The sequence below is a fragment of the Odocoileus virginianus genome, unplaced genomic scaffold (assembly GCF_023699985.2).
Source record: "Odocoileus virginianus isolate 20LAN1187 ecotype Illinois unplaced genomic scaffold, Ovbor_1.2 Unplaced_Contig_8, whole genome shotgun sequence".
NCBI lineage: Eukaryota > Metazoa > Chordata > Mammalia > Artiodactyla > Cervidae > Odocoileus > Odocoileus virginianus.
This window is the reverse complement of record NW_027224325.1, coordinates 2,088,558-2,113,817: the sequence shown is the minus strand read 5'-3', so window position 1 is coordinate 2,113,817 and position 25,260 is coordinate 2,088,558. Positions and strand designations below refer to the sequence as shown.

General features: G+C 38.2%; 2 protein-coding genes across 14 annotated transcripts in view; one reads left to right on the top strand and one right to left on the bottom strand.

The window, feature by feature from the left end:
* The window catches only part of ST7L (suppression of tumorigenicity 7 like), a 141,236-nt gene extending 136,392 nt beyond the window's left edge, over positions 1 to 4,844 (bottom strand). For 6 of the 13 annotated variants that reach the window (XM_020871512.2, XM_070463893.1, XM_020871515.2 and 3 more), the window contains exons 1-2: positions 3,922 to 4,144; positions 2,215 to 2,297 (exon numbers count right to left, since the gene is read on the bottom strand). In XM_020871512.2, coding sequence (XP_020727171.1) covers positions 2,215 to 2,297; positions 3,922 to 4,129 — 291 coding nt within the window. In that variant the 5' untranslated portion in view covers positions 4,130 to 4,144. The other 7 variants (XM_070463897.1, XM_070463901.1, XM_070463900.1 and 4 more) reach the window with 6 other exon arrangements.
* A 4-nt stretch (positions 4,845 to 4,848) lies between these two features.
* Positions 4,849 to 25,260, top strand: part of CAPZA1 (capping actin protein of muscle Z-line subunit alpha 1) — a 44,090-nt gene continuing 23,678 nt past the window's right edge. The window contains exon 1 of the mRNA XM_020871524.2: positions 4,849 to 4,931. Coding sequence (XP_020727183.1) covers positions 4,893 to 4,931 — 39 coding nt within the window. The 5' untranslated portion in view covers positions 4,849 to 4,892. The remainder of the gene's footprint in view (positions 4,932 to 25,260) is intronic.

Below are 25,260 nucleotides of genomic sequence, written 5' to 3'. Positions count from 1 at the left end.
GCTATTCTTCAAGCTCCCAAGCACACAACCTCTTCAGGTAGAAATAACACAGCACAACGAGCTTCCTCATTTCAGGTGGTAAAAGAAATTATAGATAAACTCTACTAATAAAAACTCATCAATAGTTCAAGGGTAATGACACAGTTCAATCTTTAAAATGTTACTTGAATTCCTAATTTTTATAAATTTAAAACTGATTTGAAAAAAGCAACAAATTTTAAAAACTGTTTTACATATTATATGTTATGAATCAATATTATATGTGTGTGTATGTGTGTGTGTGTGTGTGTAAGTTTTCTCCCCTCCTTATAAACAAGAAAATTAGGACTCAATTCATGTTACTTGCCCAAATGGCAGAGTCAAGACTCAAAACTTCATCTGCTGGTTGCAAGAGCAATGCTTTTTCCACTATATTAGCTGTTTAAAGATAGTTTATCTCCTTTATTTAGATTTTTATCAATTCAGTTCAGTCACTCAGTCGTGTCCAACTCTTTTCGACCCCATGGACTGCAGCATGCCAGGCCACCCTGTCCATCACCAACTCCCAGAGTTTACTCAAACTCATGTCCATTGAGTCAGTGATGTCATCCAACCATTTCATCCTCTGTCATCCCCTTCTCCTCCCGCCTTCAATCTTTCCCAGCATCAGGATCTTTTCAAATGAGTCAGTTCTTCGCATCAGGTGGCCAAAGTATTGGAGTTTCAGCTTCAACATCAGTCCTTCCAATAAATATTCAGGACTGATTTCCTTTAGGATAGACTGGTTAGATCTCCTTGCAGTCTATTCTATGGAAAAATATGCTAAACTATGAAAAGGATTTATAAATCAATAAATTTTTAGGCTTTTAAAAACAGAGTTTTCAATAAAAAATTTAAAAAATAAAAATAAAAACAGAGTTCTCATCCAGAATTCCTCAACAATTTTTTTTAAGTCGAGAGAAAAGTCTTTTTCATCTGGCATTTCTCTTTAACAAAATGGTCAAGTGTCTCTATAGGAAAAAAAAAACACAACTCCAATACAAATGTTATTATTTTTACATTTCTACTATAGTTACAGAGCACCACCTAGAGATGAGAAAAAAATTCAGAAAAATTTCATTCGCCATGCATGCTATAATACTTCCTAAGATTTTTATCTTTAGCAGTATTTTTTCCAAAGTTTATACTAGGAAACACTGGCTCCTAGGGATGTTAATAAAGATTACAAACTTTTAAAAAATCTTTTTAAATTAAAAATGATAGCATGGTTAAATAAAGCAAGAGAAAACTGAATTAAACAGGTTTCTTTTTTGTGTAACTTCTTAGAATAACATGGCCAAAATTCAACAAGTGCTACTATGTTGTTGCAAGTTTTCACACACATTATCTCAGTTAATCCTCATAACTATGAAACTGATACTATTTTTTCTTTTTTTTGCCAAGTCAGGCAGCTCATGGGATCTTAAGGTTCTGGACCAGGGATCCAACAGGGCCTTCAGCAGTCAAACCAGGGAGCCCTAAACCAATGGACCACCAGGGAATTACCAAGGTGATACTGTTATAATCCCTAGTGTACAGATGAGGAAATTGGAGCTTTAGAAAAGTTAATTCATTTGCTCAAAGTCACACAACTAAAGTGATGGTTAGTCTACTCTACTCTTAAACACTCTAGAGAGGTAAACGGCAGGTAGACTATAAGCCCAATTCAAGACACATAAATTTTTAGTCTGCTCAATGTTGCCAGCATTAAAGTACTGGAAGACTTAAGATAAAAACTTTATATCCAGGTTTTCTTGAAATCATTTGAAAAAATTGGAAGTTCTAGTAATACTGGTCTGCAAATCTACATGGCAACAATTATCTTTAGCCTTCTCTAGAAGGAACATAGCCTTTTCTAGAAGGAACATGTACTGTCCAGATTATCCAGTCTTCAAAGTAAATAAAAATGTTATTTTTTACACTCTGCCCATTTTACTCATTTTTGTTACTAAGCCAAGCTTACGAGCACTTAGTTGGGGAACTCACCTCCCACTACACTCCCCACGACATACACTCTATTATAGGCAAATGATACTACCAATCTCTAAAAGTAGCGAGGAAGTTGCAGTGTTTTTTAAAATGCTTTTTCACATTTTAAGAATGCTAATCTATAAGTATTTATAATTATTATAATAATTCAAAGAGATTTGATTTTTAGATAAACACCAAAGCATGAAGGAAATGGAAACTACTTACAAATATTAGTCCTGATATCAAAGAAGACGTCCCTGTAAGTGCCACATAGAATTTGGGTGTCAATGAATTTAAAAATACCGTCACTGCCAAAAAGAAAAAACAAATCAAATTTTAAAAGTACTGAAGTTACAAATATGTAGGTGTCTTTATGAGTGAAGGAACATAAGTAGATTAATATCTAGTATGAGATTCATTTGAGAAAGTTGTAATTTTTTAAAAAGTTACTTTGCATTCTCATTGTATCATATCTTAAAAATGCCTTCACACATGTAAGGAGATCATTCAGCTTGCTGTTGAGAATAAAACCAAGAACATCATAATTTAGACAAGAACTTTTGCAGTTCCTTCACATATATTACCAAGGCCGATTAAAACTATTTCCTAATTATTTTGGTGAGATCCAAACCAGTGTTTCAAGTTAGAAGGAAGGAAATAGTGTATGTATTTGACAGGTCACCTAGAGAGGCAAAATAGCCCAAAGAGAACAGCAAACTAAGTGCTTTCTATATTTGATTCCCTGAAAACCTGGATAAGACTCTTCACTTCAAATAACAGTCTCATAACTAGTTTGGGTTTTAGAAAGAAATAAAAATCTGTAAAGTCATTGACTCTCATCTGAATGGCATAGTTTATATATGTAAAAAAAAGATAAACTCAATGAGTAACATTTCACTGAGCGTACAACCACTAGTAAGCACTTCATTAACCTGTAACAGAAACACCAAATTAGCTTTTTCAAACAGTATAAGAAGGTCAATTCATCTAGCTTGTTTTAGTGTGTTAGTAGTATCTGGATTTACGTACTCAGTTCTTAAAAAGCCCAAAGTATTTCAGAACATTATCTCAGTCTTTCATGTTATCTCACAGAATAGAAAACGGAACACTTGCCTTCTCTTTCTACAGAAAAATAACACAGCACTGACAGTCAAAATCGTCACCCAACAGAAATACTTCCATTTTAATCTGAGGTTGCCGATTTGTAATGAAATAGCAAGAGGCCCTGGCTTCCATCCACTCTGACCCCGCTACAGCTAAAGAATATTTGCAGAATCTAAGGGATCGTCACCTCGTAGATGTCTTTGGGTCTTCAGCCCACACTACACAGCAAGCTCTCTACGAATGTTGAAAGAACGAACTAAGGAAAGTACCCACTACTGTTTGTGGCTCTCTTTCTCTTTACTTCCTGTACTGTTCTATTGTATGACTCAAGATAAAGCCTAAAACAGAGAACGGACAAAAATATAGGAAACCGTTTCTTGACAAAGCTATTTTAAAACATGAGAATAGTTGGCAAAGATCGTGGTGTTTTCTCTTAGATGTTTTGTTGTTTCAGTGTGGGTTCTCTCAGCTGAGTGGCGGGAGACTCAAAGGGTGTGTATAAATTCTGCATCCAGTTCTGAAATTGCTCTCATCGGCCCTATCACCTGAAGCTTACAGCTTGTCAGGTGGTTTCTCTTAGGGCGCAAGAGGGCACACGAGAGAGGGCGGATCTTAAGAGTTCGGGGAGGAGCCGGCGGCTGCAGCTCAAGTTTGACAATCAGCTGCGGCCTCAGAGAAAAAGAATCCACTCGGTCGCTTAAACTAACTCATTCTCCGAGGCCCTCCAGTGATAAGGAAATCTCTGCCCTTTGGCCTTTGCCCCAGGCACCCCTAACTGCCCCCTACCCCGCACCGCCGCCCGTCCCCGGGGAGCTCTGGGCCTCTCACCCGCTGCCAAATTCTCACACAGCCTCAGCGGGACCCTCAGAGCGTAAAGCAGCCCCAGACCCGCCACGAACCACAGTGAGGCCCCAATGCCCGCCAGACCAGCCCGCAGCCGCTCCCTCCAGCCCAGCGGCGGGCTTAGGCCGGGAGCAGGGGCAGAAGGAGACGCCGCAGCAGTCGCTGCTTCACCTAAGCCGTCACTGTCCGCCATCTTGCCGCTCCCGCTGGCGCCGGGAGTTGGGAGGGGAGAAAGGCTAGAAAGCGGGAGTCGGGAATCCTGGGATAGTGGCAGACTTAAAGTTGGCCTCCGTGAAAACTGATAGCCCCAGGGAACGGGGACGGAGATCTGGAAAGTGGAGGAGTGCCCCAGGACTGAGCTACCTATTCCTTCCGAAGGAGGGAAAGGGCAGATGGCGGCACCTGTTCTGGAGGAACTGAACTGTGACCCCGGAGTGAAGTGTTTTAGCCTCCAGACGAGTGAGGGTCGCCTTCCACCCCATTCCTAGGATTAAAAAGCCACCAACCGTTCCAGAGTCCGACCAGCACTACGGCCTTTGGGCTCGGCTGTCATGGAGAGCACTGGTACTGGGAAAATCTACAGGAGTAGCGACAGCAGTTTGGTCGGCTGGAGCTCGGGCGCCAATACCAGTCGAAAAACTCTCCCAACGTCCCATAGATGAATAGGGAAATGGCTGGAGCCCGGGCGCCAATACCAGTCGAAACACGCTCCCAATGTCCCAAAAATGAGTGGGGAAATGAATGTAACTCAGTGAGAAAGATATTAGATTTAAAGTTAGCCTACTTCCTTGGGCGCCGAGACCCGGGGCCATCACCCCCGCCCGTAACTGACATGGCGCTCTCGCGGTCGGCGTTTCCGGGCGGGTCCTTCCGACGGCCCTCACTATGATTCCATCATTCGGCTTTCTTCCCGGCCTCCCTCGCGCCGGGGCCGGGCTGGGCCAGAGCAGCCCAAGATGGCCGACTTCGAGGATCGGGTGTCGGATGAGGAGAAGGTAAGGGGTTCGCCTCTCTCTCTTGCCTCTTCCCGGGACAGGGAAGGGAGGCCCGACCTGACTGCGGTGGGAACCCCGGCAGTGCCCCCAGGAGAAGGAAGCTTCTCGGCCTGTGCCGGCATACGGTCTCCGCAGTCGGGACGCTCCGCTGCCCTCTTGAGGGGCTTTCCTCTGCCTCACGGTGGCCCCAGTTCCCCATTCCTCAACTCTCTTTTACTCTTGGGCCTGAGGCACTACCCAGTGGTCTTCCTGCGAAAGAAGAGACCTTCCGTTATTGAATTGTGACTGTGGACCCATTTTGTATTTGAGAAAGGGGGCGATGATGATGTCGTGACGAATCAAGAAGCAATTATTTTACCGCCTTTAGCTGTTGGGGCTCACCCCATCCCCCCATTTTTAGATATGATTGGGGCTACTTTAGGGCGAGTCACTTCCTGGTCAGGGTGGCCTCTTAACTTCCCTTTTGCTCCTCCTTCCTCAGGAAGTGATTTTGGTGTCACGACTCCTCGACAGGGAGAGGTCTCTAATGTCTTGGCCGCCTATCCTCCTACACCTCTTTTCCCACATACTACCGGCTAAACGAACTCGCGATAATAAATGTGTGAGCCTCAGGGAGATTGGCTTCAGAATCTGAACACGCTTTTCTCTGTAACACTCCTTCGACTGTTTGTATACGGCCCCCTCGGTGACTCTGTCCCTTAGGTCTTACAGCCTTTCAACAATAATTTTTGAAAAACAGTTTTCCATTTTTTTTCTTAAGATTAGCCAACGAATTCTTTCTTTTTTAACTCCAGAAAGGTTTTCTGTCGCACATAAACTTAATGTTAACATATGCAAGTCTGGACAAAGCTTCCTGCCTTCTTTGGTGCTCCACTGTGATGTCTCTGATTATAGTTGAACTTGTCAGTGTGTAATTTGTATGCTTATTTCTTTAAAAGTGTCTTAAGTACAAGAGAATATTCCACCTTAGGTGGAATAATTTTTTTCCTGACAACTGCAAATTTTTATAAGTTTGTCAGGCTTTTCAGTAAATAGGTTAAAGATTTTAGAACTTGAGAACATTACAATGACTTCACAACATGATTCATAGTAGGACAAGGAATTATGTCTTGTTTCCCACAGTGACTCTTACAAAATGTACACCTCTGAATTCTCTGTTAATGTATTTGGGTTTTCTTGGACTGTTTATGATCCAAGAGTCCTCTGTATGGAATAACTTGGTATATCATATAAGCCATGCCATCTTGAAATGCTGAAGAAAGCGCTGAACATTCACAAGCCATTGAACAACACTTCAGAATTAGATTTTCTCTTACTTGGAAATTGATTCTCGTAAATGTATAAGATTTAGCGGGGCAAGGGCATTTTATACTGTATGTGAACTTATGCTAGAGAGAAAACTATTAATATAATAAAGTGTTTATTCTAAAGGCAAAAAGTTATAATTAAGATGAAGTTAAATTATAATGAAAATCATGGGATAGCAAAGCATTTGTTAGCCCAACTGATGGTCCACTTAAGCAAAATTTCACTAGGAATTTAAGATGATAAACTTTGAAGTTTACCAGTGTTGGGTTTTTGTTTTTGACACAGGATTAGAATGCCCCTTTTTTTTTTAGAATGCCTTTTTAATTGAACTTAGAGGAGAAATACATACTTCAAAGTGTAAATTAAGATGTCTCTGGATATTGACAGTGTTGAAATTAGTAACATTAAAAAAATAGCCTTAATTTTATAGCAGCAGATCTGTGACCAGTTTTCTCTTATCTCCCAGCATACTTCTTTTGCTAATTTTAATAATGACATAGCAAGCAAATCATAATTAGTAAGGTAAATCTGCCCAAAAAATGTTGATGAATTTTATATTCAGTAAACAGGTTTTAGATTAACTGCATTGTCTTCATTAGAGTAGATAATTAAGAATAGCTGATATTTTAAAAAATCTCATGTAATAAATCCATATGACTGAGATTACTGAAATTTTGTTAGATTTTTTATTCCTAGAGATGAACTGATATGTATTTCTCTGTTGTGGATCAGTAGATAAAAATAAAGGGCTTTGACTTGAAAGATTACTTCCATTTTCCTTCAACGTTATATTTGACCTCTTTTTCTCAAGGCTTCTGATGCCTTTTAACTGAATTCATGAACTGAAAAAGTATTTTTCGAAAAGACTTGTTGATATGAATACATTAGCATTCATAAACAAAAAGTTACCTTTAAGCAAGATGCTTGTACAAAACTTTCACAACCAAGGCACTATTACAAAAAAGATATTTTCAGCCTTAGTTTCTATATTGATTCTTCCTTGAGGGTGCTGTATAGTTTTCATTTTTTTCTTTTTTTAACTAAGATCTCAACTGCATTTGATTTTATTTTTTGTAGCACACGTGTGTCATGATGCCAAATATATTTTAATACTGCTTTTTATCTTTGTTACACTTTCTGAAAACAGTGAGCCCAGAGGTGAATTTGGTGGTGATGGCCTGAGATGTCCTTGCAAATGTTTCTGTAAAAGCTAGTAAGATCAACCATTCTCATAACTAACTGCTGAAGTTTTTGTCACTTTATAAAGAGGAAGTTGGGTTTTTTAACTTCTGCATTGTTACCTGAAATGGTCATGATGAGCTGCCTAAATAAAACAGGAAGTTGAAAGTGTAATAACTTGCAAAAATAAATACTTTTAGTTGTATCCTAGAGTTCAGTTTCTGAGAATGAGCTCTACTTATCTAGTACTTAGAGTCTTCAGTTACATGGTTCCAAATGCTTTACAATAACAAAATGAAAAGATGCCATAATTAGGAAATTTAAGGTATGAGATAAACTACTTGTTTGGATTCTTTTGCACCGACTGTTTCCTTTATTTCATAATTCAACATTTTAAACACATAAATGCACACAGAATTTTAGGATTGAAAAAAGTGCCACTGGTACATTTTTTTCTTTCAACCTAACAAGTGTAATATTTGTGTACAGCTTCAAAAGTACCATAACTGAAAATTGGATCTCTATGCTTTAAGTTTAGATAAAACCGTTTTTAAGACACTTCTTGAGAAATGGGTTTATCAAAATTATATAGGGGAGGTGTGGAAAATGTTGTAAATAGACGCTGAAATTTGAAGGCTTTGTTAGAGATCATGAAGATATTTATACTTGTGGATTTCCTTGATTATGTGTTACCTCCTTAATTTACTAGGTGAGTTATTACTCTTATAAAGTAAACCCTGAAGCTTAATGGCCATGGCTATTTTGTAACAAGTCATTCATTAGAATTAATACTACACTTTTTAAATCTTCTGTTGGGTTTGCTGAGTAGTATTCATATAATCTGTTACAAAATCTTGGACAGGAGCACAAAGCCTAAGCAGGTACAAATTCAGGCGCCCATTTCTGGTGAAGAGTGTAGGTTTATTATAATTTCTTGAAGAACATCTAGCTGTTTTATTAGGACCAGCCTTAAAACTAAGCAAAGCATTTGTCAAAAAATTCGGACCCCAGGTTAGTCTGGTTCAGAAGCCTTGCTTTTTTCACTATACTATTTTTAACATATCCATGAATGAAAAAAATCAGAGTAATTCTTTTAATGAATTATATTAGATTCTTTTTTTTGTGTGTGTGTGGGGGGGTGTGTGTCCTGGGTCTTTGTTGCAGCACATAGCCTTCTCTAGTTGTGGCACAGAGGTTTAGTTGCCCTGCAGCATGTGGGATCTTAGTTCCCCAACTAGGGATCAAACCTGAGTCCCCTGCATTGGAAGGCAGATCCTTAACCACTGGACCACCAGGGAAGTCATCTATTTAATGAATTATAAATGAGGTATTGTGGGGTAGTGGGAAAGAAAAAGCCTCAGAATATTTGGTCTCTTCTTGCTGTGCTGTTTGCTAACAGTGTGATTTTCGAAAAATCACTTGTCTCTGAGCCTTGAAAGTTTTCTTCTAAAATAAATGGACCTCGAAAGTTTTCTTTTAATATAGGTAAGGGGAATTGGATCAAACTGATTGAACAAAGTTTAATGAACGTTTTCAAACTCTTAAAAAAAAAAAACTTTTTTTTTTTAATTTCTTTTTTTTTTTCCATTTATTTTTATTAGTTGGAGGCTAATTACTTTACATCATTACAGTAGTTTCTGTCATACATTGAAATGAATTAGCCATGGATTTACATGTATTCCCCATCCCGGTCCCCCCTCCCACCTCCCTCTCCACCCGGTCCCTCTGGGTCTTCCCAGTGCACCAGGCCCCGAGCACTTGTCTCATGCACCCAACCTGCGCTGGTGATCTGTTTCACCCTAGATAATATACATGTTTCAATGCTGTTCTCTTGAAACATCCCACCCTCGCCTTCTCCCAGAGTCCACAAGTCAGTTCTATACATCTGAGTCTCTTTTTCTGTTTTGCATATAGGGTTATCGTTACCATCTTTCTAAATTCCATATATATGCGTTAGTATACTGTAATGGTCTTTATCTTTCTGGCTTACTTCGCTCTGTATAATGGGCTCCAGTTTCATCCATCTCATTAGAACTGATTCAAATGAATTCTTTTTAATGGCTGAGTAATATTCCATGGTGTATATGTACCACAGCTTCCTCATCCATTTGTCTGCTGATGGGCATCTAGGTTGCTTCCATGTCCTGGCTATGATAAACAGTGCTGCGATGAACATTGGGGTGCAGGTGTCTCTTTCAGATCTGGTTTCCTTGGTGTGTATGCCCAGAAGTGGGATTGCTGGGTCATATGGCAATTCTATTTCCAGCTTTTTAAGAAATCTCCACACTGTTTTCCATAGTGGCTGTACTAATTTGCATTCCCACCAACAGTGTAAGATGGGTTCCCTTTTCTCCACACCCTCTCCAGCATTTATTGCTTGTAGACTTTTGGATAGCAGCCATCCTGACTGGCGTATAATGGTACCTCATTGTGGTTTTGATTTGCATTTCTCTGATAATGAGTGATGTTGAGCATCTTTTCATGTGTTTGTTAGCCATCTGTATGTCTTCCTTGGAGAAATGTCTGTTGAGTTCTTTGGCCCATTTTTTGATTGGGTCATTTATTTTTCTGGAGTTGAGCTGGAGGAGTTGCTTGTATATTTTTGAGATTAATCCTTTGTCTTTTGCTTCGTTTGCTATTATTTTCTCCCAATCTGAGGGCTGTCTTTTCACCTTGCTTATAGTTTCCTTTGTTGTGCAAAAGCTTTTAAGTTTCATTAGGTCCCATTTGTTTATTTTTGCTTTTATTTCTAAAATTCTGGGATGTGGGTCATAGAGGATCCTGCTGTGATTTATGTCGGAGAGTGTTTTGCCTATGTTCTCCTCTAGGAGTTTTATAGTTTCTGGTCTTACATTTAGATCTTTAATCCATTTTGAGTTTATTTTTGTGTATGGTGTTAGAAAGTGTTCTAGTTTCCTTCTTTTACAGGTGGTTGACCAGTTTTCCCAGCACCACTTGTTAAAGAGGTTATCTTTTTTCCATTGTATATCCTTGCCTCTGATCCTCTACATAGAAAACCCTAAAGACTCTACCAGAAAATTACTAGAGCTAATCAATGAATACAGTAAAGTTGCAGGATATAAAATTAACACACAGAAATCTCTTGCATTCCTATACACTAACAATGAGAAAACAGAAAGAGAAATTAAGGAAACAATACCATTCACCATTACAACAAAAAGAATAAAATACTTAGGAGTATATCTACCTAAAGAAACAAAAGACCTATACATAGAAAACTATAAAACACTGATGAAAGAAATCAAAGAGGACACAAACAGATGGAGAAATATACCGTGTTCATGGATTGGAAGAATCAATATTGTCAAAATGGCTATACTACCCAAAGCAATCTATAGATTCAATGCAATCCCTATCAAACTACCAACAGTATTTTTCACAGAACTAGAACAAATAATTTCACAATTTGTATGGAAATACAAAAAACCTCGAATAGCCAAAGTAATCCTGAGAAAGAAGAATGGAACTGGAGGAATCAATCTGCCTGACTTCAGACTCTACTACAAAGCCACAGTCATCAAGACAGTATGGTACTGGCACAAAGACAGAAATATAGATCAATGGAACAGAATAGAAAGCCCAGAGATAAATCCACGAACCTATGGTCACCTTATCTTCGACAAAAAAAAACTCTTTTAAAAACTGAAATGTTAAAATGTTCCAGGAGTTTCTGTTATTATCTGCTTTGGCACATTTGCCCTGATAACGAAGCTGTGAAATCCTTGGTTACTGCAAGGATTTATCTAGTGCCTAGCAGAGTACCAGGTACATAGTGTAGGCCCAAGCTATTGGTATGAAAGACACCAATCAGTCACAGCTTCATTCATTTTTGTAGTTCCCCAGCTCATGATCCCTCATTCCCCTTCCCCAATTATTTCTGGTAATCTGTAGGTATTTCTTGTGTTCAGGAATATGTCCACACCATGGGTGCCTCTTTGAGTATACATAGTGTCTAAGCATCTACTGCCATTACTGGTGCTCTGTCATGGCACTGCTAAGAATCTTTGATCCCCCTGGGAGCATTTCCCTAGTAAATTCAATAAAGTTTTGAAGCCTTATTGCACATCAAAATTAGTGTCTATACAGTTGTCCCTAGGTATCTATGGAGGAGTGGTTTCAGGAACCCCCCCACCCCATGCCAAAATCTGCAGATGTTCAAGTCCCTTATATATGAAGTAGTACGGTTAGTTCTCTGTTTCTACACTCATGGATACAAAGGGCTGACTATGTATACCTTGCAAAACCCCTAATAAAAGTATTTCCTTCATAAGTCCTTTCCTTTAGAGCTCAGAAAAACACATAGGATCAGGTGTCATTACTCTTGTCTGTCTCAAGTGCACGAATTACTTCATCTTTTTGTGAAAAAAAAAAAAAAAATTAAAGTCCTTATGTAGAGTGATTCCTGAAAGTAAAAACCTTGGACAGGGGAAACTAGTCAGGATAATTTTTTGATAAACCAGTTTTACTACTTGGGGATTTCTGAACTAGGTGATGATTTGAATATATACTTGCTGTTATTTCCCCTTCTCCCTTTATCAGAACCTCCTGCCATCCTCTGCATTTCTGTTCTTTCCACCATTATTCTTGTTTAGTCACGTAGACTCAGAACGTTGTCGTCATCTTTTTGACCCATAACCTCTCCTCTCATGCTCAGTATTTCAGTCTTGTAAATTCTTCTGTCATTAGACTTTATTCTTCTATTTCCATGAGTCTTTTTAAAATTATTTTGAGTATATAGGAGCTATAATCAGATGCATAGAATTAAAATAGTAGACTTTTTCCATGAGTAAAAAGTCCCCTCCCACCCGCTTTCCAGCTACCAAGTTCCCCTGAGCGGCAGCCAATATTACCAGTCTCTTTTCTATTTAATTTAATTTATTTATTTCAGTTTTATTTACCAGTGGTTAGGACTCTGTGCTTTCACTACTGTGGGCCCAAGTTCAATCCCTGGTCCGGAAACTAAGATCCTGCAAGTGCGTGGCACAGCCAAAAAAAAAAAAAAATTACTACCACATTTGCATAGTGCTCTTTTGAGCGTCTACAAATATGCCACTAAGAATTCTAGTGTTTAAAATGTGTTATAAAACCAAGGTGTTAAAAAAAAAAAAACAAGGTGTCGAGAAACATAACTTTAGAAGTTTAAAGATCTTAAAAGTCCTCATGACAAGGCCGAGGGCACTGTCTCAGAACCTCAACATTATTGCCTCCAACTGCAACGCTAAACGTGTTTCTTTCAAAAGCAAGATTTCTGGATTCTTTTCAGACCAACTGCATCAGAATTTGGAGGGATAACTTTTTGGGAATCTATTTTTAATAAGCTTCCCAATAATAAGTGTGCAACTCGAGAGCCACTATCCATATCTTAATCCTTTGCCGGTTAAGTTCAGAAGCTTGATTCGTCAGGATAGTAAGAATAAACTTTTATTAGCTAGGCTGATGAAACTAGTGTTTAAGAAGAGGGTAGCAACTAATTTAATATATAGGAGGGGCTAGATTTTTTTTCAGGTAGATCAGGTACATAAGAAATCAAATTACAATTTTTTCAATTTAAGCATGGAGTCAGAGCCAGGGAAGTTAACTATACAGTCTAACATTTTAATGGCATTTTCTCTCATTGTAGGGATATATACCCAACACCCAGACCATGTCTGATCTTTTTGTAGGGTACCTTCTGACTTTTAACAGCAGTGGACTTTCTCTTGACAGATTTTACAAGACTGGAAGGAAGCCCTTATATTTCAAAATTTTTCATGTCACAATTTCTCCTGCAGTTGGAATCCCTTCTTATTTAATGGCATTTCATTCTTTAGTTGCTCAGGCCAAAAAGTTTAGTGTCTTTGATTCCTGTTTGTGTCACAGTACACATAGGTCCATTAGCAAATCCTTTAGGCTATACCTTCAAAACATAGCTAGAACTTGACAGTTTTTTACCATACCCTTATTTCAACCACTCCGGAAGAAAAGTCGGAGTCGCTCAGTCATGTCTGACTCTTTGCGACCCCGTGGACTATACAGTCCATGGAATTCTCCAGGCAAGAATACTGGAATGGGTAGCCTTTCCCTTCTCCAGGGGATCTTCCCAACCCAGGATCGAACCCAGGTCTCCCGCATTGCCGGCAAATTCTTTACCAGCTGAGCCTCAAAGGACACACTGTGATTTCCCAAATAGTTGATTGCAGTGGCCTTCTCTCTCGTCCGCTTCTGCTTTTGTCTCTCTGTAGGCAGTGTGTCCTCAAGGAGGCACTCAGAGTGATCTGGTTAAAAAAATGTAAGGCAGAATGTGTCACTCCTCTGCTCAAAATCCTCCAGTTGCTTCCCATGTTCTTCGGAATGAAAGTTCTTACTCTGACTGCGAGTCCCTACAGACCTCTTCAGTGCTTGCTTCTCTGACTTTATCTCCTACCTGTTCTCTTCTGGCCAAACACCCTGACTTAATGCGTCTTTGCGTTTGCTCTGTTCTTTGGAGTTCTCTTCCTTTATCCCTCACTTCAGATATTTAATCAAAAGTTACCTTCTCAGTGAAGCCCTCTGTGATCACCCTGTCCAATTCCAGTCCACCTTTTCACATCCCCTTTCCCTGCTTTATAATTATTTCTTAGCTTTTATCACTAGCTAGCATACCGTGTAGTTTAGTTGTTTAATCTTATCTGTTGTCTCTTTACCCACTAGAATGTAGCTCTGTAAGGACCATGTACTGTTGAATCACCATTACCTAAAATAGTGCCTTCATAGTAGTCCTTCAGATATTTGGTGGATAAAGAAATGACTGCTTTGATAGTATCTGTCTTAATTTCACAGTTAACTAATTCTTAGAGGGCAGACTGATTTCCAAGTTTTGTGAAGCTCTATTGAGGATTCCTGTACTTCCAGATTAATTTTTGTTAATGGAGCTTCCCACTCAGAAGGCTTTGGCAGTTCTCCATTACCTACAGAATAAAACCAGATTTGATGTTAACATAACTGCTGCCATCTGACTCATCTTACTCTTCCTTTCTCTTTTATTATCCACAGATAAATGTGTTTCTGCCAAACTGACAAAACAGTTTTTTCTCCTACCCTTTTTCATTCTTAACCAGTTCCCTTATTTGTAATACCGTCTTTCTTTCTCCCCCTACTATTTAAAGCACTTTGTAGAGCACAGCTTAGATCTCGCCTTCCCCTTCCTTGTAGTTGTCTTTAACCAACCCAACCCATATCCATCTCCTTCTCAAATTCTGTGCTGTATATTGTCTGTAATACTGACTTGGCAGTTTTGCTGCTTTGAATTATAGTTATTTTTAAATGATTGACATCTTTGTTGAGGTCTATTGTTTGTATAAGTTGTTTTGCTAACACTGGTAAAATTTACAAAAATTGAAAAGCCAGGATGCTGCCTATGTGCATATCTTACATTATTTGTGTCCACCATGGAGATGTACACTTAATATTAGCTAAGGTAGTGGCTTTCAACCTTGACAGGACCTGAGAATCACCCGAAGAATCTTTAAAAAACTCCGGTGTCCAAGCTGTCCTCCAGATCTATTACATTAGAAGGTCTGTGAATGGAACCCAGGCATCAGTTATTTTAAAACTTCCCCAGGTGATTCTAATTGTATAGCTGTTGTTCACAACCAAGGATTAAGGCAAAAGGGAATTTGTTGGCTTACTTCTTTTGCCATTCTTTTTGTCCAAGTGAATGAACAAATTGGTAAACACAAAGATTTGATAATATCTAGGCATTTGCTTAGTGAAAGAAAGTTTAGTATCTGCTATGTTTGTCTCATGTTACTTCATTGGATTCTTAAAGTGCATGCATGCTCAGTCACTTAAGTCATGTCCCACCAACTTTTCTGCGACACCATGGACCACAGCCAGCCAGGCTCCTTTGTCCATGGGATTCTCCAGGCAAAGTAGTGCTATATATATGAGCAGGTATTATACTCACAGATGAAGAGACTAAGACCCAAGTAATTAAGTGCTAAAGCCGGCATGTGAAACCATGTCTGACTCCCAGTGATTTTTTTTTTAAAAAAGTTAAAATTGGTTAAAAAAAAAGATACACCTTTAGGATAGAAATACACTAAAATACCAGCTGCACCAGCTCTTAAAGGAGAAATGCTTCTTGCTTCTGACTGCATCTGTTTCCAAGCCAGTGTGGTCTCTCACTGCTGAACTCTACCGTTTTGGACTTGGTATTTGCATCATTGCTTTCTGGCACGTGAAACTCAAGGCGTTCGGTGTGGATTTTCCTGGCATTTCTTAATTTGGTCCTGATTATTTCGAAAACAGTGCTCGTTGTATCTGGCCATTGTACTTGGAAATTTTTACCTATCTCCCCAGTCTGGGGGTTTTAACAAACTTAAGCTTCTCAGCAACATGTTGCTCATGTGATCTTTTCACTCTCTTTAATCTTTCTTCCTAACTGATTAGAATATTATATCTCAGACTTCTATATTTCTTCAGTTATTGATCTAGACATTCAGGCAGATCTCTAATTAAGCCAAATAGAGTTCTTCCCCTCCTTTCATATATATATCAATGTTGTTTTGGATTTTAGATAAGATAGTTTTTTAATCTTGACTAAGATTGGGCCAATTCTTTTTTTTTTTTTTTTTTAATGGTGACTTAAGGCTTTATCACTTACACTGAACATCTAAATGACCAATTAAGGTATATACTTGGAAATCTTTTTATTGACATTTTGGGTGTCTTTTATTAGGAGAGTCCAGAATGAGGACTAGGGAATAAGGATATCCTTCTAATTTGGTGCGTAGAGAAGTTGTAAATTAAAAGGGAATGGATGGGAAAGATAACTAGAAAATAAAATAGCTATTTTTTGGTTTTTAAATGTAAATTTTATGGTGAAGTATGTTTTACTTACTATTATACAGTGTAAAATACAGTGCTGACTTCTGTTAAGGAAAACCAATCTGATACTTGCTAGAATGATAAGAGGCCTTAATTTTACACTTTTGTATTAGGGGAGAGAGATTGAGATCAGCTCCAAATAAGCAAAGGCTAATGGAGATTTATAGCCAACAAGCAAGTGCATGGCTGGGGCGGGGGTGAGGGGGCATAAATGGAAAAGTACTAATAGGAGACCTATAGGATTCTTGCTCACTGGCATTTCAAGGACTTACACATCAGAGGCTGGGGATATAGAACTTGATCAGATATTCAGAGCTGGAGAATTCTTTGTTTTTTTGCTTGTTTGTTTGGAGAATTCTCTTTAAACTGACAGTAGGATTCTTGCTAAGAGTGGGCTAGGCAGGCCATAGACACGACAGGGCCAAGAGAAAGGCTTGAGTTGAAAGAGGGCTCAGAGGAGCCTGACTAGTTTGGACAAGGAGGAGGTCTTTGGCACTCTCATGTGTGTTATATTATTACTTTAGTAAATCTTCAAGCAGTTTTCTTTAGGGTTAGTAGAATTTTTTTAAAAAATGAAATTTCTTTAAACGTGTCTGCCTTCCCTACCTATTTGTCTACATATACCCAAACTTATAATTGGTACTACTAGAACAGTTTCTAAGAAATACTTGAAATGACTTTTTAAAGAGTAAGCATGGAACAAATTATTTGAAAGTGTCACGATCTATTTTTTATAATGTTGATTATAATTTAGACCTGTCTATCCTTTTTAAACCTTAGCCCTTATGGATAATGATAAATCAAAATCAACTATATATGTCAAAAATTTTCTCTTTTTTTGGTGGGGGGGTATGGCGCACAGCTTGTGAGATCTTAATTGCCCAACCAGGGATAGTTCCCAGGCCCCTGATAATGAGAGCACAGAGTCCTAACCACTTGACTGCCAGGGAATTCCCCTAATTGCACTCTGAATCTTTGTAGTATCTCCAGATCTAAACTGGAAAGATAACATTTAGCTTATTTGGGATTTAGTGAAATCTTTATTCCAGTTCCTGGAGATCACTGAAAATGTGTTTTTTTCCCTCAACTTATACCCCAAATTAAATTCTCACTAGCCTCTGGGGTGGAGAAGGCAATGGCAACCCACTCCAGTACTCTTGCCTGGAAAATCCCATGGACAGAGGAGCCTGGTAGGCTGCAGTCCATGGGGTCTCGAAGAGTTGGACACGACTGAGCGACTTCACTTTCACTTTTCACTTTCATGCATTGGAGAAGGAAATGGCAGCCCACTCCAGTGTTCTTGCCTGGAGAATCCCAGGGACGCGGGAGCCTGGTGGGCTGCCATCTGTGGGTTCGCACAGAGGCAGACATAACTGAAGCGACTTATAGCAGCAGCAGGGGACTCTTAGCTAGCAGGGATTTGTTTGATAAAGCCAGTGAAACTGGAATTCTGGAGCTAGTTTGTTACTGAAATACATGCATGTCAACAGCTTGAAACTTGCATCTATTAAATAATTGCCCCAGTGAGTTTATTGTTGATATTCTGAAAACCTTAGAACCAGACCCAGAAAATGAACTACACTGAGGCAAGGTGTATAAAAAAAAAAAAGCAAGAACAGATAACATCCTGGGGGAAAGAGGAATGAATAGGCAAAGCGCAGAGGTGTTTTATGTTTGTTTTGTTTTGTTTTAAAGTGCAGAGGCTTTTTAGGAAATACTCTGTATGATACTATAATGGTGGATATGTTTGTACACATCCATAGAGTGTGCACCACAAAAGTGAACCCTAATGTAGGCTATGGGTTTTGGGTGATAATGATGTGTCAATGTATATTCATCAGTTGTAGCAAATATACCACTCTGGTGGGGATCTTAATAATGGGGAAGACTGTGCACATGGGGGGACAGTGTTGGACTTCCTGGTGGCTCAGGCAATAAAGAATCTTCTGGCAATGCAGGAGACCTGGGTTGGGAAGATCCCCTGGAGAAGGGAATGACAACCCACTCCAGTATTCTTGCCTGGAGAATTCCATGGACAGAGGAACCTGGTGGGCTACAGTCCATGGGGTTGCAAGAGTCAGACAGGATTATGGGAAATCCCTGTATGTTCCTGTCAGTGTTGCAGTGAACCTGAAACTGCCCTTAGAAAAAATAGTCTTACAAAATAATAACAACAGCAGTGACATCCTAAGTATCTTCAAATAGGAAAACTCTTAAGAAATAACATTGAATTCTGTACAGATAGTTCTTACTAAGATAAAGTAAAATCTCTTTCTGGAGGGGGAATACAGCTACTTATCCTTCAATAGTTCTGGAATGTTGTAGAATAAAAATGAGTAAACATTTACGAAAGCACAATTTACTACTCTTTTTTGAAGTATAGTCTAGTTGAGAACATGAGTAAACTTTGAAAGATGTATTATCAGTTTAAAGGGAAGCAGAATAATCACTTTGAAAAACTTTTGGTCAAGAAAAAGTTGTTTCTGTTTATCAGTGCTGATGAAGATTGTAGTCATGGGGAACACTAGATGAGTAGGACCCAAAGAACTTCTGAAAGAGAGGAATGATTTTCTCAGAATTTGAAGGGTTTGTTCAGTTTGTTAACTTAAAGCATAGTTGTCTTGCTAGCAGTCTTGTCTAGGTGACATTTACTGAGCATCCATGTTATATTTTAAATGTTTTGCCACAGTCTTGACACAGGTGCTGTGATAAATGTTGAAAAGTATGGTAGAAGGAACAGGATTCTTGAGGCTTTAGTAACGGAGAAGATATCTTTGAAAGAAACAGATAGCCCAGCTTTAAAAAGTAGGACTGATTTAGACAGAGATGAAAAATGAAAAGAGAGGCACAAGGACGGTGTGAGCAAAGGCCCAGAAACAAAGTTGTTAATACACTTAATAGACTAATGAAGGAGATAAAGGTTACTCGCTGGCAGTGATTTCGTTGCTGAAGTATATGAAACTTGGGCAGTATAAACTGACCTGGGCCTTGTGGATAATTGGAATATGGATATTATCTAGGGAAAAATTTCTTCATTGCCTGTCTGGAATTACTTTCCCAACATTGACAGTTGTTAAATATTCAACTTGAAATTCTTTTGTTAAGGAAATTATCTTAAAAGGTGATTATGAATACATGTAATTGCTCAGTCGTGTCTGACTCTTTGCGACCCCGTGAACTGTAGCCCACCAGGCTTCTCCGTCCATGGGATTTTCCAGGCAAGAATACTGGAGTGGGTTGCCATTTCTTCTCCAGGGGATCTTCCTGACCCAGGGATCGAACCCAGGTCTCCCGCATTGCAGGCAGATGCTTTACCTCTGAGCCACCAGGGAAGCCCCCAGTGTTGAAATATATGAGGTCTGTTATTAAAAGATTGTTTTGGGGGAATTCCCCAGCAGTCCAGTGGTTAGGAGTCTGCTTTTACTGCTGAGGGTCTGGGTGCAATCCCTGGTCAGGGAACTAAGGTCCCACAAACTGTATGGCAGAGCCAAGGGAAAAAAAGATTATTTAGTAAGCTAAAAATTTGAGTTTTATAAAATTTTCATAAATTTATTTTTCTAATAATTTTCTAAAGTTTCTTACTAAAATTAAAACTAGCAGCTTCTGGGAAACAATAGGATATATTACCTTCTTGGTTTGATTGTTAAACTTCAGTACAGATATTAGCAATATAAAAATGAAATTTTGAATCTTGCCAGGATTGAATGTTTTGCTTTATTTTCCTTTTTGGAAAAGTAAGATGATAAGGAAAATGAGAAGAAACTGAAATATAAGAAAACTTATCTTTGATTGATACTTACAGACTTTAAATTCCCCGTTAAGGTTAGAAATATAGTACAGTGCATTCCATGGAATTAACATTATTAGAATCTTTAAATACATGAAGGGATGGCATTGTATATGAGACTTGAGCTTCTACCCCTTTAAAATACACACTTTACTGCAGATACTATCATATGAATGTTATATACAGTGAAACTTACTTTATGAAACAAGGGCTTTTTAAAAATTTGTTTTTACTTAGTTTTGGCTGTGCTGGGTCTTTGTTGCTGCATGGGCTTTTCTCTAGTTGTGAGTGGGGGCTACTCTAGTTGAATGCACAGGCTTCTCGTTGCCTGGGCTGCTCTTGTCACAGAGCTCCGGCTCTGGGCATCTGGGCTTCAGTAGTTGCAGCGCGTGTGCTCAGTAACTGCTGTTCCTGGGCTCAGTAGTTGTGGTGCGTAGGCTTAGTTGCTCCATGGCATTCAGGATCTTCCTGGACCAGGGATCAAACCCACGTCCCCTGCATTGGCAGGCAGATTCTTAACCACTGGACCACCAGGGAGGTCCCATCCCTCATCTGTATTGCAACAAAAATATTTTTGCAATTGCCAGCTGCTCTGCCATTTCTCTTTCTCCTTTCGCTTGTTCCCATGATTTTGTTTCTCTCTCTTAAATTTCATCTTGTTAGTTTTGACTTAGTTTTGAGACTGGATGATAAAATTTGGGCTTTTAAAGTTGTTTTTCATTCTATTTATCCCTCCCAACTTTGTGACAACTGCAGCTTTCATGCGCAAAGTTTTGTCTCAATTCTTGGTTTAAAGAAATTCTAAAAGGATTAGGCCAAACTCACAAGATCCCACTTTATATAAAATTCTCCTGAATTTTAATACCTGTTAGTATTGCATAATGTAGTCGATTGTCTAGTGCATTGCCGCCCCTTTGTTAAGTATGTGACCTTGGACAGGGAACTTCTGAACCTGTTCCTTCATTTACAATGGAAATAATAGTCTCTTCCCTGCCTATTTTAACAAACTATTTTAAGATCAAAAGAGAGGTTATGAAAGAGTTTTGTAAACAGTAAAATAGTATTCATTCATTTACATTCCTTGTATGTGCCAGGTCTTAGTCCTAGGTATACAGCAATTAACAGACAACAAATTCTTACGCCCTGTGCCAAGAGTTGGAAAATCTCACCCGTTGCCTGCTTTTTTAAGGCCTGCTGGGGGAAAAAATCAAAAGAATATTTCATGATGTGAAAATTACATGAAATACAAATAGCAGTATCTAAAATAATGTTAACTCAGTAGGGGTAAACCTTTCACACTATAGATGTGTGTGTGTATGTCAAAAACACTCGTATTGTACCCTTTAATTATTTTATGCTTTATTTGTCAGTTGTACCTCAGTTAAAAAAGTCTTACTGGAATGCAGGCTCCTTTAGTTTACAATTGGGACAGAGATCATGTGGTCCACACAGCTCTGAAACATTTATTGTCTGGACCTTTAGCACTTTGCAGGCCTCTGCTCTACACTCTTGGAATTCTTTTGGAGGTCTTGAGCAATAACCATATGTTCAGTGGCAAGTTCTTTGAAGAAATTTAAAGCAAGTAAAGGGACAAGAATTATGAAGGGTATGGGGGGTACAGTAGGTAATTTATAGAAGTCAGGAAGTCAGAGAAGGGTGCTTTAGTGGGTGGTATTTGAACTTGAATGAAGAGGGAAGTGAACTCTGATAGAAAAGCATTTCTGGAAAAAGAAATAAAAATTGCAATAGCCCTAAGGTGGGAGTGTAGTCGTAGGTCTAGGAACTAAACAGTAGAAGAATGAGAGGGGGTGAAATTGTAAAAGAGACCCATCAAGCACACTTTAGATTTTATAGTGATTATATGAATGTATCACTACTACTTATATTACATGTATTCCTTCAAGGTGTTTTTATGGTATTGTTATATTGACAGAACAGCTCAACACTTCAAAGCCTGTCTTCAAAGACTGTCAGATGTTTATCTAATACTGAGTATGGTCATCTCATGTAGGCGGATTGGTTCAAGGACCCCCACAGATCACAAAATACAAGAATGCTCAAGTTCTTTATGTGAAATGGTGTAGGATTTGTGTATAACTTACATCTTGCCATATATTTTAAATCGTCTCTAGATTACTTGTAATGTCTAATATAATATAAATACTATGTAAATAGTTAGTGTGTTGCAGATTCAAGCTTTGAGTTTTGGAACTTTCTGGAATTTTTTTCCCCAAAATATTTTCGATCCTTATATGCAGAACCCACAAATACAGAGAGTTGACTAATCTGTCTTTTTTACTAACTCTCAGAAGTAAAAAAAGGAGGTCGTGTACCATGACAGTGATAGGACCCCATGTTGGCATCTAATGATAATTACATTTCTTTTAACTGCTCATTTAAAACTTCACCTTAAAAAAAAAAAAAAAACTTCACCTTACCATAGCATATATATCTTCAAGTCTCCCCACGTCAGTTTAAAAATTAGGAGATGTCTTGTTTTCTTTAATTGGACATTTCTCCTGTTCTTGATATTCTCAGATAATTTTTAAAAAATTATTTACTGTATAGGAAATGTTGACATGCCCCTTTTTTTCCTTTTAAAAAATATTTTTTCATACAAATAATTTCTAGTATACAATTTTTTGAACATAGAAATGAGCTTAAAATTGGAAGAAAAAAAGCTTTTATAATACTACTGTCAGAGGTGGTCCCAGTTACAAGTTAGTAGCTGTACATTTATGTAAATATATATATACTTCAAAAAAAAGATAGGCATGCAACATTTTGCAACCCTATTCACTCAACAGCATGGTAAAAGTCAACTCATGTTATCAACAGAACACTTCTCAAACATTTTTGCTTGCAGAGCTCATTTACACTCTTAAAAATCAAGTTGTTGTCCCCCAGTTTTATTGAGATATAATTGACTGTATAGCACTATAAGTTTAAGGTGTACAGTGTATGATTTGACTCATATACATCATGAAATGATTATTACAGTAAGTTTCATGAATATCCATCTGACATATACAAAAGTAAAGAAATAGTTTTTAAAAAAAAGTTTGCCTATGATGAGAACTCTTAGGACCTATTCTCTTTAACTAACAGCTTTCATATATATAGCAGTTAATTATATGTATTATCTTGTACATTACATCCCTAGTATGTACTTATCTTGTTAACAGGAAGTTTGTACCTTTTGACTATCTGTCCCTACCCCTAAATTCTTTTTCTATGAGTTTGTTTTTGAAGTATAGTTGACCTATAACACTATGTTAGTTCCTGTTATACAACATAGTGATTTGATATTCTATACATTTCAAAATAATTACCACAGTAAGTCTAGTTAAGGTATGTCACAAAGATGATACATAGTTATTGACTATATTCCCCACACTGTACGTTTCATACTAGTCACTTAATTTATTTTGCAACTAGAGATTTTACCTCTTAATTTCCCTGACTTATTTCTTTCCTCCACCCAGCCCTCTCCCTCTGGCAACTGCCTTTTTGTTCCTCTGCTCCGTTACCCTGAGTGTTTTTAGATTCCACGTGTGAGTGAAATTATATAGTATTTGTCTTCTTCTGACTTACTTCACTTAGCATAATGCCCTCTATGTCCATTCATGTTGCAGATGGCAGATTTTCATTCTTTTTTTTTCCAAGTAGTATATCAGTTTGGTTTATGTCTTGTATGTTTGTTCAGAGTACCAGTGCTTTTTAATGACTTGAGCATTTACTTTGTGGCACTTAGTCCTGGTAATTTTATTTTTTCAATTGAAGGATAATTGCTTTACAGAATTTTGTTGTTTCTTTCAAACCTCAACATGAATCAGCCATAGTTATACATATGTCCCCTCCTTTTTGAACCTCCTTCCCATCTCCTGCCCCATCCCACCCCTCTAGGTTGATACAGAGCCCCTGTTTGAGTTTCCTGAGACATACAGCAAATTCCCATTGGCTATCTATTTTACATATGGTAATATAAGTTTCCATGTTACTCTCTCCATACATCTCACCCTCTCCTCCCCTCTCTGCATGTCCATAAGTCTAATATTCTGTTGTGTTTATATGTGTACACACATACTCCACATCACTTCTTTATCCATTCATTTAGGTTATTTCCATATCTTGACTGTTGTAAATAATGCTGCAGTGAATATAGAGGCGCATTTATCTTTATTCATGTTTACATAGAAATTGAGGGCGTTTTGGTTATTTCTTTTTTTTGTTTGTTTCTGACTGCACCATGTGGCATGTCAGATCTTACTTCCCTGACCAGGAATCAAACCCTGTCCCGTGCAGTGGAAACACAGAGTCCTAACCATTGGATCTCCAGAGAATTTCCCAAAATTGAATTTTTATTTATTTGGCTTCTGAGTATTGTGTGTATGTGCTCAGTCACTTCAGTAGTGTCTCTCTGCGACCCTATGGACTGTAGCCCACTGGCTCATTTGTCCGTGGGATTCTCCAGGTGAGAATACTGTAGTGGGTTGCCATGCCTTTCTCCAGGGGATCTTCCCGACCCAGGGATCCAAGCTGCATCTGCCACGTCTCCTGCATTGCAGGCAGATTTTTTACTGCTGAGCCACTAGGGAAGCCCTTATATGTATTGTATTAGATATTAAAACTTAAAAGAGTTTTTCAAGCAACTCAGTTTATCATAATGATAATAAAAATTTATTGCATTTTGACATAAATGATTGGTATACATATGTAGTTTTAAAAACCTGTATTTTTGAAAATGCAAAAAGAATCTGTGGAAAAAAATAATGTTGTTTTACATTATACATATCTTTAAAATATCTCCATTCAGTTTGTCGAGCTATGTTGTCTTAGTTTGTACCTACTGTTCCCTCTGCATGGAATGCTCTCCTTGGTATCTACTCATCCTCCAATCCAGCTGAAACATCATTGCCTTTGAAAGTCACCCCAGGCCCTCCTTAAATACATATGTAGAGTTGACAGCATTGACAGCATCTTCCTTTGTGCTTCAGTGTGCCTTTTAATGCTTGCTATATTACTGTCTAGGTGACAGATTCCTTGAGGACAGCGACAGTGTCTTATTCAGTATTTAATCTTTATTTACTGACTCTTCCTAGCTCTTCAGTAAATGTTGAATGGATAAACTGCTGCTTTTTTACATGCAGTGTCAGTTTCTCCATTATCCAAATTACTTTTTCAATT